This window comes from Plectropomus leopardus, chromosome 17, assembly GCF_026936395.1.
Source record: "Plectropomus leopardus strain MGB_pleo_1.0 chromosome 17, ASM2693639v1, whole genome shotgun sequence".
In the NCBI taxonomy this organism is placed as follows: Eukaryota; Metazoa; Chordata; class Actinopteri; order Perciformes; family Serranidae; genus Plectropomus; species Plectropomus leopardus.
The window spans coordinates 16021887-16042234 of NC_142192.1; the positions used below are offsets into that span (position 1 = coordinate 16021887).

The 20348-nt window shown below is 38.9% G+C and overlaps 3 protein-coding genes and 1 long non-coding RNA gene across 6 annotated transcripts; 1 reads left to right on the top strand and 3 right to left on the bottom strand.

Annotated features, from left to right (window-relative positions):
* Positions 1–241: 241 nt before the first annotated feature.
* LOC121957772 (uncharacterized) lies at positions 242–9689 on the bottom strand. Of its 3 annotated transcripts, none has more exons than XM_088090307.1 (18): positions 9246–9689; positions 8450–8559; positions 7755–7864; positions 7530–7649; positions 7262–7306; positions 7076–7102; positions 5556–5627; positions 5316–5378; positions 4618–4644; positions 4483–4527; positions 4149–4184; positions 3996–4076; positions 3559–3655; positions 3290–3429; positions 3045–3164; positions 2356–2485; positions 1771–1873; positions 242–1224 (listed from the first exon to the last, which is right to left on the bottom strand). In XM_088090307.1, exons 2-18 carry the CDS (start codon positions 8544–8546, stop codon positions 1155–1157), a joined length of 1383 nt encoding a protein of 460 aa, XP_087946433.1. In that variant the 5' UTR covers positions 8547–8559; positions 9246–9689; the 3' UTR covers positions 242–1154. The 3 variants fall into 3 exon arrangements, with proteins under 3 accessions (XP_087946433.1, XP_042362483.1, XP_042362482.1); XM_042506549.2 differs by having other exon boundaries at positions 8450–8564; XM_042506548.2 differs by having other exon boundaries at positions 8450–8583; positions 9246–9688.
* A 529-nt stretch (positions 9690–10218) lies between these two features.
* On the bottom strand, positions 10219–13880 carry LOC121957822 (cytochrome c-a). Its single transcript, XM_042506609.2, has 3 exons — positions 13668–13880; positions 12433–12610; positions 10219–11228 (listed from the first exon to the last, which is right to left on the bottom strand). The coding sequence occupies exons 2-3, from the start codon at positions 12599–12601 to the stop codon at positions 11083–11085; spliced, it is 315 nt and encodes a 104-aa protein (XP_042362543.1). The 5' UTR covers positions 12602–12610; positions 13668–13880; the 3' UTR covers positions 10219–11082.
* On the top strand, positions 13803–19567 carry LOC148186630 (uncharacterized). The gene is made up of 2 exons (XR_015779454.1): positions 13803–13912; positions 18598–19567. It is a non-coding gene; the product is annotated as an uncharacterized LOC148186630 (long non-coding RNA).
* npvf (neuropeptide VF precursor) lies at positions 17682–18803 on the bottom strand. The gene is made up of 2 exons (XM_042505927.2): positions 18572–18803; positions 17682–18071 (listed from the first exon to the last, which is right to left on the bottom strand). Exons 1-2 carry the CDS (start codon positions 18749–18751, stop codon positions 17682–17684), a joined length of 570 nt encoding a protein of 189 aa, XP_042361861.2. The 5' UTR covers positions 18752–18803.
* Positions 19568–20348: the final 781 nt, after the last annotated feature.

Here is a 20348-nt window from a genome sequence, read left to right on the forward strand (position 1 = left end):
TTTTTTCTTTAAAGTGCTGAGACATAAAAGGTACGGTTTTATGAATATTTTTTTTCTGACAGTGCATTGTTAAATCTTGAAATAAGAAATAACTTCTAAAAAGTTCTAAAAGTAACTTCTAAAAGTGACTAAAAAAATCACAGAATATCACTTGCATTGCTTTCACCCAAAAGTTGTGTTTTATATCAAAGTAAATATTTGGGAACATTTTTTCTCCCTAACCCTTAGTAATTGGTGTCAGGTCGCCCCTGATTTTGGTTATAATGAAATCAGTCTTAAATTTCATTCTGAGTTGCACTGAAAAAGTCACTTGCTGTAAGCTGTAGGAACCCTGTTTATTAGTGTACAGTGTTTTAAGAATTTTACAGTCATGCAGGCAGATTATCCACTAATCACATTTCACTGAATTCATTTTGGAGTCATTCTGAATTAATTGATCAGTTTCTTCATGCTGCTGCAATAATCACAGGTATTTTTCTTGCAGTTGTTGCAATATGACATTCGTTTTTTCTTTCTGTTGGGGTATTTGAACATTCACTTTAAGGGGGCCACACTTTGGCTGGTACATTTACAGCACTGGTTAAAGCAGTCCGCTGGGCACTGGTACACATTTCATGCAATATCACAGCATTGCACTTCATAAATACATGTTTTGTAATACATTGCACATGAATAAAGACATTTACACACCCCTGATTTGCATACTACAGTATATATAGTATCAATAATATCATTTCCTCTTTAGGAAAAGGCTCTTTTTCCTCTCTTATTACAAAAGAAGTTCAGAATACAGCTTATTTTTGCATCAACAGTCAGCAAGTCATACACATTGTAACTATTTCATATGATACAATCGTTAAAATGTTCCCTACAATCGCCAGTGTCCATAACAGTGCTGCAGCCGATGGAGTGACAGTAACAGGAAGCTGCTCCCTGAGGCGAGTAAAAGAATTAAACCTCCGGTCCATTCAGAGCTTGCTCCCATGACTGTTCGTGGCTCAGAGCAGGCACAAGAGCTTTCCTTAAGTACTCTTTCTCAGTCCATCAGTTGTTTTTTAAGGGGTGAGACTCAGGAAAAAATCTGAAGTATACTCCCCGTGAGCAGAAAAAGAACTGCTAAGTCTCAATTTGGTTATTTCTGTCACTTTCCAAGTTCAGGTGAAATACTTGCAACCAGTGGAATCAATGAGGCAGGAGTCAGTGCATCTGAGCTGCCCAAAGGACCTGCAGAAGACATGGAAAGAGATTCTGAACAAGTGCAACTGATTGCGTTATGTTGCCAGGTCATGCAGTACACCTCCAAATTTCAATCATTTTGCTCTTTAGTAAAGGAGTGGTTCAAAATTTGGGGAAATGCGCTTATTGTTTTCTTCCATTATTTTTACAGTCTATGCTCGATGCTTTATACTAAGCATACGGATATGAGAGAAGTACCAAATTTGGCAAGAAAAGTAATAAATATTAAATGCATTTCTCAAAAATGTTGAATTAGCTATTCCTTTTAATATGAAGCATTCTGAGTGGCGCCATTTAAGCATCTAAAACGTTGTACAGTAACTGGTGCCAGGACAATGCACCATCATCTCAGGTTTTAGAGGCATCAAAGTAAAAGTATAGCAGTTGATTTCCAATCCTTAAATGGGTGCAGTATAAATGTACTGCTGATTAAAAAGGATATGCATGGCACTTTCTTGGCATTGAAGTAGCAAGGTGCACCCAGATAAACAGGTGTGTTTGTGTATGCATGTTGTACGCTTTCAGTGAACATACCCAGGAAGATAGGATTTGCAGGTCTGATAACCAAAGTCCTTTCCATCACACTCCTCGATGCCGTCATGTTTGTAGCCATCTCCACAGTAGGCCCACTTACAGTCTGAGGTGACGATAGAAAAGGAGATGAGGAAAATGTAGTGGCAGAGTCAGGAGAGTGAGCGAGGGGAGGGAGGGAGAGAGAAGACGTTACTGATTGCTTTGGCACTCCTGTGTGTTTCAGTGATGCCAATACAGCATTTTGCTGCTAATTTAATTGAACAGAGAAGAAGAGAAAAGTGAGAGGATGGCAGAAGAAGAGAGGGGGAGATTAATGAAAGATCAAGGAAAGGTTTCGCAGTGCTTACTGCTTTTATCCTCTGTCATGCGGGTTCAGACTCTGCGGTGCTCTGCAGGGCATCTTATGAGCAGGTGGATGTGCAACAGTATTGTTGTGTTGTGTTTGTACTAACATAAACCGTTTTTGATATTAATTCTTGTTGCGCTGTATTATATTACATGAAAGGGTAACTGATTGAACTGTTTTCCTTTACTTCTACATGAGTATGCATGTGTGCATGTGTTCAGCTGATGCATGTAACTCACTGAGACAAGCATCAGTGACAATCTGGTTCCCGTCATCACACTCCTCTCCGTGCTGGGCTTGCACCTTTCCGTCCCCACACACACCAACTCTGTCCGGGACTTTTTCTGTGGATTGGAATGGCTGGAAGGGCTGGACAATTTGTAAAAAGAAAAAACAAACGCAAACTTGACACTTCAGGGGAGGAGAAATCTTGGCTTCAGTGTCAAAGCATTTTGGCTAAAACTAGGCTTTATTAAGTCAAAAGGTTTCATGTAACCTGGTGCATTACATGCCTTAAGTTTTCAACCAAATGTAGCCCAGTATGACCAAAGAAATCTTAACCCATGGTACACTTGGTTGCTTTTCAACTGAACTTCATGGTCTTCTTTAGCAGTTGGAGTTTGCCTACTTGTCATGGGATGCATGATCATATAGACTCTTTTACAGTTTGTAAACAATGATGATGTACATAAACATGCACACACAGTTTGGCAATGGAAATATGGCAGAGTGTAGTAGTTTAATAAGAGATTCAAAGGCAGTAACCACCAAAGAATTGCAAATTCTACCAACATAAATAGACTGACAAATGGTAGCCGACTCAGAATTATGTGCCAATTGGAGATGGTTTGAAAAACATATACAATTAATTATTTGGAAATTTGTAGTGTTACAGCTCGGTATTGCAATTACATAACACAGATGTTACCTGTATGGGTTTCCATCCATCTTTATCTTTGAAGTAGAGCACCCTCTGATCCTTCCTAAATGCTATTGCATTGTCTAGACGTAGCTGGTCCATCTCTTCCTCACTCTTCACCACAAATATCTGCACAGGTACATACAGTAGAGGAGAAAGTGAGAGCTAATGAGTAATCAGAGATTTAGTATAAACATGGATTCAGTTCAGATGGTAATATTCTGACGGAGATGTTTTATGTGAGCAAGTCTTACTGCAGGGACTTTACTGAGGCCACCACGTTGAGTGTAGCTTCCAAAACGAGCATTATTCTCTCCAAGAGTGGAGTCACAGTCGCAGCGACCTGGTGGACCTGGAGGACCCTGCTCTCCCTTTTCCCCTACTAGATAGAGACCTGCAAAAAAGTATTGTGATAATACAGTATCGTGGGGCCTCTAGTGATTCCCATCTTGACTTAATTATACTTTGATATTTTGCATTATAAAGTAAATTTGGGTCTGTTTGTTTTTGTGAGTTACCATACCTGATGCAGGTGGTCCAGGTGGCCCTGGATGGCCGTTTGGACCTGGGGGTCCCTGGGGGCCCATGACTCCTGCGGCTCCAGAATGGCCCTTCATGCCCTTTGCAAACCAGGCAACATCCCAATATTAGAAAACACACACTGAAGGTGACCTACATGCCACTGCCACTTGTGAACAGCTGTGATAATCTTGTCTATGCGACAAACGTGTGTGTGTGTGTGTGTGCATACATAAATGTATAGGGCTAAGAAGATCTAAGATGCCAAACACCCCGCAGCCCCTAAGGAAGTCTATACTTAGAGCTGGAGGTTAAACCTGAGTGACTGAATTAGCCGGTGAGAAGCAGTGGCAGAATGAGGAAGAGCAGAGAGTCAGCGCACCACACCAGCGTTTAATGATGCTGTCAGGATGTGCATCATTCTTTCTCATCTGTCCTCACCTGTTTGCCTCTCTTCCCGGGCCGTCCGGTGGGTCCTCGCTTTCCTGTGATTCCCTGCTCTCCCTTTGGTCCCTGCTCACCCTGGGCAAGGAGTTGAGGAATTATCAGTTTAAATCAAATTCTTCACCGTCCTCATTATTTAATCACTCTTACCTTCTGTCCAAGCATCCCAGGCAAACCAATGGAACCCTAAATAGAGACAAAATGAGAGCTTTGTGAGAAAAGTTATCTCTGCAGAGCAGGCGTAAAATGTTTCATGTTAATTTAATCAGTCTCTGAGGTAGAGGGCGCATAAGAGCTTGAAATGTCAGAACCTGCAAGAAACAGTCTCAAGTCATGAGGATTCTCACTAATTATTCAGCAAACTGTTTTAGAGTTTTTCACTCTCTAAATTATTAAGGCACCGCATGAGGTGAGACACTCATAGTCAAAGCCAAGCATAAATGAGCTGTAAATGGTTACACAACATAATATGTATTCCACCAACCTTATCCCCCTTTGGTCCTGCAGCTCCACGGTCACCATTAGACCCCTTTTGAAAAAGAAGGATAAAAATAAATAAATGGATTTAATAGCTTGTAGTGACAAACAAGTGTAGTGTGAGAAGGGATTCTGAGTTTACCTTATCTCCTTTGTAACCAGGCAAACCCTGAAAAAATACATAAGGAATATAACAGCAGATTCAGATTCAGACACCTTTATAATCCTGCCAGGGGCAGTTTGTTTGAACAGCTTGCTGTTCACTCGTACAGTAATATGAAGACACATTAATGGATTGGTAATAAATAAAAAATAAAAATAAAAAGGAGTTCAGTGAAACAAGGGAATCTATACGTAGAATAAAGTTAATTGTGATTATCACACAGCGCCCTGAAGGCAACAGAAAAAAGTTCATCTGCAAGAACGTGTCCAGAAGACGTTAAAATACATGTCACTTGGTGAATTTGTTGATTGCAAACAGTGGTCAAGTCCCTTTGTGACACTCCTGTGATCTTAGAATAGACTTTAACAATGCTGTTTCAACTGTTTCTGTCTTTGAGTGTGAGGCTCTACAACCAGCAGATAAATGAAAAACATAGGAGGCTCTTGATAAAAGACAATAAAGAGATAAAAGATGAAAACAGCAGAGGATGGCGGGACTGACTGAAAAGGAATTAAGTCTACAAAAACAGAGAAATCTCTGTTGCCCTTGCTTCTCAATACCTGCAGTGTTTGCATCAAATTTAAGACACAGATAATATCAGTCACTAAAGGACTAAATAAGATCTCTCTCTCCCAACATAAAAATTGTGTATATGTTGTTTTAAGGTTGTGACTAACCTTTGTTCCTGGTGGTCCCCTCAATCCTGGTAGCCCCATGAGTCCTGGATCCCCTTTCTCACCCTACAAAAACATACATTTGTGACAGTTCATATTTTATTGGTATTACATCATAAACGTTAATACTTTAATGTTATTGGTCAATACTACTTGGACTCAAATGGACTATAAACACAAACTAAAATTCTTCTGATACCAAAATCTCGTCCCGTTGCCTATGGATTTGGCCATGAGACTTACCTTGGGTCCCTCTGGACCAGGCCATCCTTGTAGTCCTTGTTTCCCGGGGAGCCCAGGAGCCCCCATGCGACCCTAGAGAAACACAAAAATAATCAGTGCCAGTGCTTACTGAAACCATAAATACATTTTCTGCGCACTTCTGATAAGAGAGTGATGGGAAGCTGAGAGAGTTTCTTGCTTTAAATTGTATGAGGGATTTTGGCAGACTCAATCTCTTATCACCTGATCCTAAACAGCAGGACGTTTTACCTTGTTCTCTTAAATAAAAACTAATTTGCATTTTGACTGAATATGTTACTTACAGAATTACTTCAATTAGCTTTTTTGCTCTCTTCATCTAGAGTTAGATGAAGCACCGGTCTATATGGAGTAGTTGAAGCTACTGCTAGCAGCTGGTTACATTCAATTAGTTCAGCACAAATTCTGAAAAGAGGTGAGAACAGCTAGGTTTTAGTCCAAATGTTACAAAATCAGCCTTCCAGCACCCCTATAGCTCATATATTAACACATTATTAATCCTTACAAAAACTGGTTGCCTGCCAAGAACTCTCAGTCCTCTCATTTAATTCTTGGGAAGAAAGCAACATAGTTTCCAAAATGTCAAGCTTTTCATTTATATTTTGATTAAATCTTGCTATTGCACTCCGCTTTTGTACTTTGCTATATATGCTGACGATCTGCAACTTTTTATATTGATCAAGATGCTTCCTTCGTCGCCCTGTTTCCCCTGAAAAAGAGCTGCTGATTTTCACAGAGACTAACCAGGTTAGATAAGAGTCTGAAGCAAATAAGCATGTCAGACTGACCTCCTATGATCTGCTAAGCAGACATAACAGAGGACAAAACCTTGCATGAAAAGCTTTAACAGTGAGATTTGCTAATTAGTGGACAGGAATAAAGGCTCAATCAATCTTGCCATTTTGCCAGTTCCTTTGCAGGAGAGCCAAATGTATTACACAACGGCCTTGCATCTTAGTGACACCTGGAAGCTGCTGCCATGCTTGCAGCGTGCTCTCATTTAGCTGCCTGCCATTAAAACAGCAGCCTGTAGAGACACCATGGACCTGCTGCTGTGTGGAGTGATTTATCGCGGAGAGCAAAAGCACTTAGGGAGATTAAAGTGAAGTGCTGGAGAGCCTGGATCAGCAGGACTGGAGTCCAGTACGAGAGCTAATGGAGCCAGGCCAAAGAAAGAAGGAGGAGAAAGAAAAGAATCAGAGGAAAAGGAAAGAAGAGGGGGATGACAGAGAGGTGAGGAGCAGGAGGACAACAGGAGAGACGCGATCAAGCTTTTCCTATGTGGTTAGAGCGGCTACTGAGACTAATGTGGCATGACCCATTTAGCAGCTGCAGAGATATTCTGAGCACATCAATAGACAAATCACATCACAGGGATTGAGCGTGCATAGAGGGGAAAACGAAGGGAGAAATCCACATCCCATTATTTCAAGGACATGAGAGATGGACCAGAGAGAGATGAGCAGGAGAACGCGACATGCAGGAGGGGAGGAGCAGCTCACCTTTGACCCTGGACGTCCAATTTCTCCCTTTAGGAGGACAAATGAGGAGGGAGGAGTTAGAGCAGTCATTAGAGCAAAGAGGAACACAAGGACACACGCACAAATACTTCTAAATATATACTGTATGTAGCAAAATACATTACAGACATATTTCAAGATCTATAAAAATAAAAAATAGAGACACACCTTCTCCCCTTTTGGTCCTCTTATTCCAGGTAATCCACCATGACCCTGAAAAATGACACCAAATTTATATCCAATTCACATTTTCTAATATAGCATGATGCATTTCTAGAAAAATCAATACTATAAAGGTTGTTTTGTTTCATTTCCATTTAACAATGTTTCCTTCTTCTGTCTTTACGTGGCTTCAGCCGGCTGATTGCATTTTGACTTAATACGCCCCTGATGTGAGGTTTTAAATGCGCTGTAGTGTTTTGAAAAGGTACCTTACCTCTGGGCCCCTGGGTCCTGGAGGTCCTGGAGGTCCAGGCAAACACCCAGGTATCACAGGTTTTTGTTTTTCCTGCACCTTTCCTCCCAACACATTTGGCTCCAACAGGCTTTTACCATCCTTTAATCAAGCAGACACAGAATCAAAGGAGTTTCAGCCAGTGGCCGACTGTGAGCATACATGTGCGTAAATGAGGTGTGTTTATGCATGTGTGTGAACGCTTACAGGGCTGCCCCGTTTCCACAGCTGAGGTGGTGGAGGGAAGAGCGGTGGTGGGGGCGGTGACATGAGACAACAGGGGTCAAAAGTCAACGGCTCATCGAGAAACCTGAGACCTGAAGGGAAGATAATCCGCCATGATGAAACATGGTTTGTGAAAGGCACATGCAACATGTGCTCCTTCGGTTATGTAGGGCTGGGTATTGTTTTAAAAAATTACAATACCAATACCAGTACTAATACCTGTACTTAAAAGTCAAACAGATGCCAATATTTTAGTTTTTAATGTGTTCTGCTTTTATTGTAGAGCACTTTCTGTGTTTTAAAGGTGCTATATAAATAAAGTATACTCGTGATCCTTTCATACCGATAATGTGAATGGACTGGTGTGCTGTTTAGCTATGAACATTGAGGTGCCATCTCAGCATGCCTAACTGCCAATACCCTTGTCTTATTAATATGAACTTAAATAATGTAGTTTTTAACAAAAAAAAATCATATTAATCATATCTGTTATAGTTTTCTATATATACTATTGTCTGTTTTCATATAGTATGCTATGGCACATTTTCTATGTCCTTAATAAAGTCATTATTATTTATTATTACGTCGTTCTGGGTTATCTCAGTTGATATCTTAAAGGTACGAAGTACAAATACTCACTACTACTTTTATGTGACAGTCAGTCTCACACAAGTTACCTGAGCGGGCTGAGAGGATGCTGTCCATGTAAGAGTGACGGGCCCACGCAGGACACAGAAGGATGTGGATGGACACTGCAAGTCTGACCAGATCCATCCTGATGGTTTACCTTCTCTTACACACAAAACACAAACTGTCAAACACACACACACACACACACACACACACACACACACACACACAATTTCTGCTGATGCAGTTAATGCAGTTACTGGCAGCTGTCACTTTTCCTTACTCCCCTTTAGAGGGTGTCACTATTTGATCACCCCCCCTCCCCCCTCTCTCTTTCTATCTCTCTCTCTTCGTGGCATAATAAATAAACTTGTTGCAGCTCCACACTGCAGCAGATGCAGCCACCGCTGTAATTCCAGCCGTGCCACCAACAACCCCTCTCAGCCTTGCGCCAGATTTAGTCCGGGGGCGGGGGGGCTGTCACTCAGGTTTATTATGACTTCTGACACTTCATGAGAGAAGTCATAGTAGATAACAATAGTAGACCTACACACAGGTCACAGCTTTAATAACACAAACGTTTCCTTCATGCTCATATTTCATCTTGTAGTGCATGCAATAAGATGTTACAGGTCCTAAAAAAATGTAATCTCGTGTTGAACCACGTGCAGAAAATATGCTGTACCTGGTTCAATCAGTATTTCAAATCTTCATCAATATGGTTCAACATTTGTCCTTCTACTTTAGATAATCGTACAGTATGCCTTAATTTTTATTATGATCCATTCAACTGAAACAATGTCATCCACATCCACGGCTTTTAAAGCACAAGATCCACCTTACCTTCCACTTGAGATTGCGCCGCACTTGCAGACACGCTGTCTGGCGCTCCTCTAACCTAAATGAAATGCGCGGTGTACGGTCCCACTGACTGTGGCTCCTCTCGGCATTTGGTGTGCTGTAGCCAATCTGGACCGCTAATAAATCTGGTCCACTTATCGACCCACTTCTTCTCCCTCCGCCGGTCAATAACAACACAATTGAGGAGGGAGGACCTTTTTTTTTCTCCCAGCAGAGGCCACTGAGTGGAGCCAACACAGCGGTGGCAGCTCCGGTCCCAGCGGGTCTGGATCAGAGGCTCAGTCTGAGGTGTCTTCTGGATCGACTTCAGTGCAGCTGGCTGAGGTCTGGGATGGCACTTACATTTTATGCTGGCATGCTTACACTGGTTTGGCACGTTTAATGTCCACAGTAATGCTGATAGTGTCTTCAGCAGGGAAATGGCGTCCTCTGCAGGATATTTTAGGTAACGGAGGAACTATTGGCAAAATTTATGTTTCATATTCTTGCATACCTGTTAACAATTGACGCATTCTGATATATTTATAACAGAGATGAAAATATCAGAATATAGAGAAGAATAAATATGTGTTTACAGTCCCCCCCCCTTCATAACTGAATTTAGTCTCGCATGAGAATCGTGTTGTTGATGTCGGCTCTTTGTTAACCCTTTGAAACCTGGATCAACATCAGTTTTCTTGTGCTGCGCTCAGACGCCTTTTACCAGCAATAGTCTATGACCCTTTAAAAATTGAGAAAATTGGTTTGATTTCTTTTGGAAAGATAAGGGGAAAAAAATAACTTCACAAGAAATGTCCCACAAGTTGCAAATTTTAACAGAAAGGAGTTTCAGGTGGTTGCAATCTTTAGTCCCTACCCTTAAATCTTACAAACTGTTCCTCTAACTGAATATGTCATTTCAAAGTGGAAGGAAACAATAGCATCATCACATGGAAAGAATGGCCCACTGAAATAATTCACTGAAGCAGAAACATTTTATTGCCACATCCGTTCTCTCCAGTGAAGGTCAAGGTATTGTCTAGAAAAGTGATGACAGAGTATAAAAAAGTAACTCACGATAAAGAATAGAATATAAATGTGAGTGCGCAGGATTGCCCCTGTTTAACATTATTTGATCAAATAAGAACTGCAAATATTACTTTAACAAAAAAATGGCAGTGTTTCTGTAAATGACAAATCTGTTTGACCTCCCTGTTCTTTAGTTAAATACATATATTAATTTAGAGTACATAGACATATAAAACACTCATTTTAAGTTGCAACTTTATAAAATTAAAAGTCACTTGGGGCTTTAAAAAGGAAAAGTAGACATTTCAGCACCACTACAGATAACACTTTTACAAATTTCACCAATTTTAATACTAATAAGACTGCATGTAAACAGAAAGAGTTCTAGCAAGTCATAATATAATAGAACCGCCCCCCTGAAAAAACAGTGATCAGCAGTGCAGTAAGAGAAAGAAATGCAAAGCGTGCAGTTCCTGTGCAAGCCGTTGTTATTTTTTAGGAAAACAACTCTGTTTTCAGAAAATCCCAGAGGAAGGCTGCCTCTTTAAGAAGCCTCAACTGAGAAATATCTGGAAAACCCACAAGTTGCACGAAGGCTGACTCATGTGATAATTAAAAACAGTCTCCTACACACAAGAACAGTGTAGCAGTAAAGCTGTAATGTAACAAAATGTAGTGATAGACATTTCAAAACTTCCTTAAATAATGAATTTGATTTTTTTTTTTTTTAAAAAAAAAAAGCACACTATGTTTTTCCCCTAAATGCTTCTGTCCACAGCTGCATGTGTGTGTGTTCTGTGTTGACAGTGTATTAGGAAGTTGCATCCTTTAAATAGGCTATAATATCCAGTCTTTCCTTTTTCTTTTTGATGCCACTGAAGACCATCTTGGTACCAGGAATGTACTTCTTTGGGTTTGTAAGGTACACATTCAGAGTTTCCTCATCCCATATAATACCTGAGAAAAACACAAGCAACAGTTACAATATGTTATCATGAACAGCATGGTATTGTATAGGCTTGTGACAAATCTGCATGTTCAGGCATTAGCTGACTGTGTTTAGGTTTTATTGCCTCATGTTAGAGCAGAGCTCGGAGTCAGACATGAAATCTCTCAGCTGTCCTGCATGTTCAGACCTGCTGCAGCAAAGCTTCACAGAGATTCAAACAGGAAGACTGTCCTCACGCTTTCTCTATTTATTTACTCTTTATCTCCCTCTTTCCTGTCCAACTCAATCAGCTGACTCAGGGCGTTGCTCTTTCAGTGACAGCAATCAGATTTTGCCACGACCTGCTAGCCAATCATCTCGTAGACAAAACTATTCCCTTCTCTTATGTAATTTCATTGTTAATATGTGAATATGATCCTCCTACACCCCATTGACCTTGAGTTTTCATAACAATCAGCAGCCACTGAATGATTCACATGTCCCGCTCCACATCACATCCGTCCAGCTCTTCAGCACCACCACTGGACTCCAATGGGGGATATTTGGGTACAGCTTATTCACTTAGGACTGGGGCAATGTACATACAATCTACATGATGTTGATATTGTGATATGAGACTGATGTCATAACTTTGTTATATGCCTAACTGCTCTATTATTTGCCTTTACCCATTAAGGGTGTTTGTCTACAGTTTTTTTTTCAACCCTTCATTATGTTGCAATATCATTTCCAAGGTACCTGGTGAAAACATCATAATATTTCATTTTCTACCACCACCACCCCCTTAAAATAATGATGTCATGATGGGGTGTAATTACTTAAGTCTCCACATTTTCCTCCAACTTAACTTTTGTGCACAATATCAAATACATAAGTTGAATTACACTTTAAGCCTCTTTTCAAATAAGTCTGATTGAACTACTTTTCATTTACACTAAAAGGAAAATTTAGCTGGCACAAAATAACACTTCCCATTGCAAATGCATAACGAGTCAACAAATAAAGTGATTAACATTCCACAATTAAAATACTGCTTCAGGGCTCAAAACTGTCATGTGTGCATTGTTTGTGTCTCTAAAGCAGGTATGCCTCCTATTGGTGCATGACTCCTGAGTTTCAGTGACACCTTTCACAAGTATTTAAACTGTTGAGGGATCATTTCTCTCCAGCTTACTAGAATTGAGGTGTTGTGTACTGCCTAGTGATCCATACCTTTATCGATGTTGGCCTGTGTGTAGCTGAAGCCAGGTGCCTGTCCCGTCTTCCTCCCAAACAGACCCCACAGGTTTGGTCCTGTCTTGTGCTTTCCCTTCTCTGCCACTGTGTGACACTGGGAACATTTCTGGACAAAAACCTTTTTCCCTTTATTAATGTCGCCCATGTCCAGTAGCTGGAAGAAGAGAAGATCAGTGAGTGGCTTTCACAAGCATTTTAACCTTTGCAATGTCAGGAAATTGGTTTGATTTCTTTCAGAAACATGGGGAAAAAGACAATCAGTGACTTGACATGAAATATTTTTCAAACTGCAAAATATTAGTAAAAGGTGACAAGAAAATTACATAAAGATTAAAGCTTTAAAGAGAGAGAGAGAGAGAGAGAGATAATTATTATTTACTAGTTATTTGATAACTAGTAAAACATATCAAGAAAAACAAGTTGATGAATGCAATTAAATGTTTAAATGTAAAATTAGGTAACAAAATGTCTATATCTATCTATCTATACATACATACAAACAACATTTTTTCTTTAACCTAATTCTAGATTAAAATATTTAGCTGTAATAATAATAATTTATTTCTTGATATTTTTTCTAGATATTTGATCATTTTCTAATAATTCCCTTTCTCTTTAAAGCCTTTTTAAAATTTTACTGTCAGTCTTTTTTTGTTACCAATTAAATTATATATATATATATAATTTCATTAGGTCATTTCCTGTTTTCCTGTTTTGTTTTTTTTTTTGTTGTTTTTTCCTTGGATAATAATTTCTTGCTTCTTAGGTCATTTTTTGTTGTTCAATTTGCTCATTTCCATGAATTTTAAAGCAATCAAGACAATTTGCCTGGTGGTATAAGTGCATGAGTAAGTGGAAAAATACTAGTGAAACAAAATGTGATAGAGGAATGGGGTCTGAAAGTCTTTTGAAAGTAGTCCAGGGCACACCAGTTACTCACACACTTCCGGATTGTTGTTTTAAAAGAGTCGTGAAAAATGGGTTATTAAATCGGAACTTGAAACTGAACTGTTTGTTTACTTACCTGGATGAGGAAGTATAAAATAAAATAACCCATTTTGACCACTGAAAACATGAAACTGCGCGATAAAACAATAAAACACAGCAAACAGCACCATAATTCACCACAGATACATGGCACGCCGCGATGGTAACAGTGTTTTTCGCCTGAAGTAGACACTGAAAACAACCAAAAGACGAAGCCACCGTACCTGACGCGATTGTGTAGTTCGGAGCCTCCAGGAAAAAAAACTTTCCTCCCTTTTACAAAGTCTCGTAGGTTTTTGTTGTCTGGAAGTTTGGAGCTGTTTCCTGTTGTAAACTAGTCGTTTCAGGAACACTACTGGATTAAAACCTGTTTTGAAACGCTCTCAAATTTAGGGAAGGGAGTGGTCTGATCAGGTTGAATTGCAGGGATAAAATACGCAGCTTCAGTGTGCGGGTCACACCCATGAAGGTGAGTTATGTATGGGAATGCATTTGCTGACTTGGTTGTTGGAGTATTTTTCAATGACATTAAAGCAAATTAGGATGTGTCACTTTTATCTAATAGGGCGTTGTTGGGATCATATCATTCATCATGTGCTCATGCGTAATACATACAAGTATGTGGTTTACAGCAGCAGAACAAGTTCACGGTCTGGCACAAAGTGTTCCCTCATACTGGAGGCACCTGTGTGGACCCACAAACTGAGAGCCGCAACACTCACCATAACCCCACCTGCTTTGTTGAGGATGTGCAGGGACAGCAGGGGCGCCCCCAGAAGCTTTTGGGGCAACTGAAAATCTTGGGGTGGCACACCAAAACCGAAAGCCATAAGTGAATTACAGCAATTTTAATATTAGTGGTGTAATGTGACAAAGTAGATATACTTTGCTGCAGTACTTTGTATTTTAATTTGGAAGTTTCTGTACTTGAGGATTTATATTTCTGTCTACTTCCAATTTTAGTCCACTATTCCACCAAGCATTTTAGTTATTTAGTTATTTAAATAGTAATGAAAGGGAGGGAAAGAGGGAGGGGATGGATGGACGATGGGAGGGAAGGAAAAAATGGATTTGGTTCCTCAGATCCTTCTAGTTGCCAAAAAAGGGCTTGTTTTTATTCAAGTTTAATGTATGCTCAATATTTAAGATGGTGTATGTTGTGAAGAAGTCAACATCACAATTCTTAAAATTCTGACCACTTCTTTTTTATATAATAATTTATTTGTACTTTTACTCTCAATGCTTAAGTACATTAAATATTATAAAGTTACTTTTGATACTTAACGGTGTAAATATCACTTTAAGACTTTTACTCAAATAATATTTTAATCGGTGAATTTGACTAAAGTCATTTTGTGGTAAAATATTTGTACTTTTTCTCAAGTGTGGCTTTCAGGTTCTTCATCATGTGTATTTGTTATGCTGTTGTGGTATACAACTCAAGTGGCAACCTCCAAGGTAGAAAAATTAAGCAAATGCAAAAGAGCCAAAAACTGCAGTTCATCAACTGGCCACTTGAAGCTGACTCCAAAACGGAGTAAATCCCCATAGACGACCATGTTAAAATGTCCATTGCCCAACTTTCTACCACCATTAATGATGCCTCCATTGTATTTAGGTGTCTTATATTACGAGGGACCTACAACTGACACACCTTAAAATAGTTCAGCCATTATTAATGCTATAAGCTATAAATTACACTGGTGCTTTTCCTGTCCTGACAAGTGTGTGCTGTGAAAATGGTCTATGAAAGCAGATAATTTTGGCTTCTTTCAATATATATCAGTGCAATTACTGAGAACACATGGGTGATTTCATTTGAAAATAACCAGTAATTGAAATGAAAGGTAAACAGCCCATGACACCTCACCTCAGACACTTCAAGCTGCTTCAATGAAATTGAATTGGTACACATAGCAGGCCTATAATATTTTGGAACATTGGTGTCGGAAGTAAATCATGACAGAGTTTTAAAAGTTAGATTTTGAGAACAAAGTCATAATATTACAAGAAGTACCTCTGAATTTCAAGAATAAAGTTGTAATATTATTATTACAGGTTACCTGTTGACTGTGTGTGGCATGGCATGACACTGGGGACAGTGGTTGCCGAGGAGGCTACCTTTTCTCTGGCCTGTTTTATAGTTCACTGAAAATATGTTTATTTCCATAATATAATATCCCCTTTCTCGTAAAATTGCGCTTTTTTCCCACTAAATTTATGACGGTATTCTTGTAATATTATGACTTTATTCTCGTAAAATTATGACTTTTTACCCCTAAAATTACAACTTTATTCTCCTAATATTACAGATTTATTCTCTATAAAATTATAACTTTTTTTCTTGTGAAACTATGACTTTATTCTCGTAATATTGTGACTTTTTTCCTCATAATATTACAAACTTATCCTCCAAGTCTCAAAAAAAAGTCCCTCAATGTGGCCCTTAAACCTCCACTGTAGTAAACAGACACCATTTACCACCATTTAAAAGTTTTTTTCTTCCATACAATATGGTGAAATGTGTTTTTTAAAACCACTGTTAAAAGTTCTCAGAAAAATCATGACCCAAGTGAGGTGAGGAGGATAAATCAAGCGCTCATGCCGTGGAAGGCACCACCTCCCTCAGGTGCAACCACTCTCCCTTAAATGATGGGGTAGGCTATATATGTTGCCTCCACGTTTTGTTTGTCCTTTTGCGTGGCAGAAATGATGTGTGTTTCACCTTAGTTTGTTTCTTCACCATTTGATTACCCCTGTAGCTATTGTTTGATGTTTGATTTATCCGCTTTTTGTTCTTGCAGAGCTCAAACCACACACACCAAAGGTCATTTTAGAGAATATTGAAAGACATTGACATAAATGTGCTCTGCTCTGACTCAGTACCTGCTGGCTGCATCTCCTACCTTTATTCATTAAGACAACATCCAGTGCTTCTGCAAACACATACTCCAATATGTTTTCAATATCAAAAGTGCCACTCAGCATTGTTCCTAATCTCTCCTGTCACATGTTAGACCACTCTGATCTAACCTGCAAAATGTTTGTTACTTGGTCCAGCACTCTGTGATGGACCTTAGCACCACCCTGATCTCCAGATCATGAAGACACTGGATGGATGTAAAATGGCATAAATAATTTTGTGTTTGTCTCCTTCTAGTGGCCGATCAGTATACTAAAAGTCCCTTCCTGTTCTCTTTGTGGCAGCTTCACTCATAGACACACGTCCACCAATATGAGACGTATTTTATGATTAAAGTGTTCTCATAATCAAAATAAGTAGGACTCAATAAAAGAGCAAAAATAAAACCCAAACCACTTGCTTCTAACTTTTATTGTTATCGTTTAACATGATTTCTGTCACAATTATCTAACTTTAATTAAAGGAACTCATACATTTAAATATTTCAACTCATCTATTTTTGTTCATTTTGATCTTTAATTTTTCACTTCACAGTAAAAACTCTGTATGCTGATATTTACATACTACAATAGATGTGCTGACCTATTTAATCCTCCTTTAACCCTTAAAGGTTTTTTCCTTCATCTCCAGTGAAAATCCTCAGCTCTGTGGGAAGAGAATACAGTTTGTTATCCACAACCACCAAAACTGATAGATGGATAAGGATGTTAACCCTTTGAAACCTGGAGCGACGTCACTTTTCGTGAGCTGCTTTCAGACACCTTTCACAAATTTTTAAATCTTTCTTTCAAAAACATGGGAGAAAGGCAAAATGTAGTTAATGATGCACAAATTGCAAGAAATTAGTAGATTTGAAAAATATTTTTTAAAAAGCGAGGGAAAATATCTAGGGAAAATATCTAGGAGAAGAAAAGGTTATGTTAAATAAATGTTTATATTTTTGATTTGATTTGATTTGTTTTAAAGTCTTGCTTGCCCTTTTTTCCACTAGATTTTCAGATAATGGTCTTTTTAAAAAATTTTTATTTCTTATTTTTTACTAATTTCTTGCTAATTTGTTGGGTCATTTCTACTTTCATTGCTAATTGCTTGTTTTTGAAAGGAATCAAGTGACATTGCTCAGGTTTCAGTGAGTTAAACTGAACAGAGAAACAAATAACAGCCTTTTAATATGTTACCTAATGTATGATGGGAGATGTAATAAATCAAAGTGACTTACTGTATATATAACATAAACCATCTATACAAATACATTTGCAATGCATAGGGTTATGGCATCCTTTTTGTAACTAAATATTTACAGTCATTATGTTGCTTACCAGTGCAAGCCAATGTTGAATAACCACGTATTGTACAGAGTCCTGAGATGGCTCCAGTTTGGACTGTTTCTCCCAAAGCTTAGTGGCAGCTCTGGGTTGAGTGCTTCTCGATCATCAGGACACTTGGCACACATTTGAATCACTTCCCAAAACCGCCCAAACCTCTGGGGCATGTTGGGGGTCAAGCTTGTGGCCTTGTCCTCTTCTGGAAAACTCTCTCTCCCAAAGCGCATGGGCATGTTGGCGTACAGGTGGAGAGGTTTGGCAGTGGGCGGGTAGAGCCTGATGATGGTCGGGAGGCTGCTTTTGCTGTTTTTGCTGGTATTGGGGGTCATGTTTACGTTGTAGCTCTCAACATCTAAACTCCTGCGGATTTCCCCTTTTGCCTGGAAACACACACATGCTGAAGCCCAGATCCGTTTGATTAAAGAATATTTTTACAAGAGCTAGAACAATTTGTGGATTCATTGATAAGTCGACCAGTAGGCAATTAATCAACCAGTTTTCTAGCCAGTCAGTTAATTTTTGTTGTTTAATTTCTCTAGCAAAGATGCCAAACATTTGCTGTTTCAAATGTGAGGATTTGTTGCTTTTCTTTGTCATGTAAGATAATAAAGGATTAGCAATATCTTTGGCGTTTCACTGTTGCTCTTCAATAATGTATCACCACCAGCCCCAAAAGTATTTGATTTACTATCACATATGACAATGAAAACCCTTACTTTTGAAAAACAGGATTCATACATTGTTTTGCATTTTTGCTTTAAAAAAAAACCAACCTATTATTGATTGACAAATCGATGAATCAACTAATCTTTTCAGCCTTAAAGGAAAACCTAAAAACATGGATGGAGCAAGCATCGTTGTCCTATTAAAAAGTTCGTACCTGTTGATGTGGCTGTTTCCTCACAGTGTGTCGTCCATCATCGCTCCTCTGCAAAGTTTTATCCCTGTGGATTGATTTCCCATGGACCTGCAAGTCAGATGCTGCTGACCCTCTAAGACCTCCCAGCATCAGGAGTGCTGAAAGGAACATCGTGGTCAACATGCCAAGAGTAGGAGACATGTTCTCTCACACAGCGCCAGGGCACACGCCTTTCTTCCTACCGACCACTCTGATATTAAAGACCCCTGAAAACCTACGTCACCTGCCATGAGTGATAAAGACACAGACACACATGAAGCTGACACATGCTCGTATACCCTCAGCCTTAGTCTCATTTATACTGATTCAATTCCTGTCTCACTAATTATTCAGCTCTGACCAACATATTTGAAAAGGCATGTATGTCCTAATTGGCCATTCAAAACTACTGTTTAAAGGAAATGGTGAATGGCAGCAGTATTCACATGCAATGCATGTGATAAAACTTGTATTGTCCACTTCTACAGAGGCTGTATATTCTCTTTACAGCAGACGTTTCTCATTATATCCAAGCTGGCTATGCCAATTAGGAAAAAGTAGCAAGCTTCATTGAGAGCACATTGGGGTTTTGCAGTCTTTCATTCACCTTTTCAGTGTGTAAAGTGTTTAAAGTATAAGCATCAGTATAATAATCTTACATTTCTGTAATTCCTTTTAGACAGAATTTAATTTGAAACATACTGTAAACTGGTGTGTTAACACCTCCACTGTCGTCATTATTGAAGTTATTGCTCGTGGACACAGTTAATGAAGACCTGCACATATAATTTGCAGTGGTCATAATGGGAAGAGGATCCCAGCAAATTACTGGTTGATGACCTTGTATAATACTCTGTCCTGTCCTAAACAAAGAGAAATGTTAGACACATGCATTGTGGGAAGTCAATGATCTGGTGTATTTCCAGAATGACCTGTAAGACATTATATCACTTAAAGAATAAAGCTTTCAATATTTTACACATTGATTGATTGAAACGTTTATTTCGAATATGCAATGAACAAAGCATTAAAAAACAGTTTTTAAAACAAAGAGAAGAAAAAAAGGCACAAAAGGATAATGAAGCATAATGAAAAGAAACATAAAGCAAAGACATGCATATTCAAAAAGGAGTGAGAAGAAGTGTAACTTATTTGCTCCCACCCTCTCCATGAATAAATGAATAACAATAACAAGCTTCCTCGCTGGTCCATACCTATCAATACCCTAATGTCTAATATAATTTTTAGATAATTTCAATTCTGACATCATATCTAAAACATATAAATGTATATGTATATAAATATGTTACATACATACATATGCTATGTACATGCATACACATACACATACACATACACACATTCAGTACAATACCACAGAAAAGAAGAAAAGAAACCAAGAAAAATAACAAAATAAACAGAAGCCCCTATAACACCTGGTGATTTCTCACACCTCCCTCACCCCTGCACCTCTTGAATATCATGTCTTTATAACACACAGATCAGCCACAACATTAAGACCGCTGACAGATGAACAGAGCAACATCTTGTAACAATGCAATGTTCTGCTGGGAAACCTTGGGTAATTGTAGAGTTACAGAGGTTACATTTGAAATAAAGAAACACGGTGAGGACTATGACTCAGAGTTCACATGGTTCCAAACACACCTCTACAAGGGAACGTCCCGGGGGAAAGTTTGGATTTTTGTGACCCATCCACCACTTTAACCAGCCTTAAAGACCGTTCAGCCTTAAAGAC

Coding starts and splice junctions, on each gene's coding strand:
- npvf (XM_042505927.2), bottom strand. CDS start 18,751: ATGTCTCCTACTCTTGGCATGTTGACCACGATGTTCCTTTCAGCACTC. Junction 18,072..18,571: donor GGAAACAGCCACATCAACAG/GTACGAACTTTT, acceptor GTGTGTTTCCAG/GCAAAAGGGGAAATCCGCAG.
- LOC121957772 (XM_088090307.1), bottom strand. CDS start 8,546: ATGGATCTGGTCAGACTTGCAGTGTCCATCCACATCCTTCTGTGTCCT. Junction 7,103..7,261: donor GAGGACCAAAAGGGGAGAAG/GTGTGTCTCTAT, acceptor GTCCTCCTAAAG/GGAGAAATTGGACGTCCAGG. Junction 5,628..7,075: donor TTGGACGTCCAGGGTCAAAG/GTGAGCTGCTCC, acceptor GTGTTTCTCTAG/GGTCGCATGGGGGCTCCTGG.
- LOC121957822 (XM_042506609.2), bottom strand. CDS start 12,601: ATGGGCGACATTAATAAAGGGAAAAAGGTTTTTGTCCAGAAATGTTCC. Junction 11,229..12,432: donor ACAGGCCAACATCGATAAAG/GTATGGATCACT, acceptor TGTTTTTCTCAG/GTATTATATGGGATGAGGAA.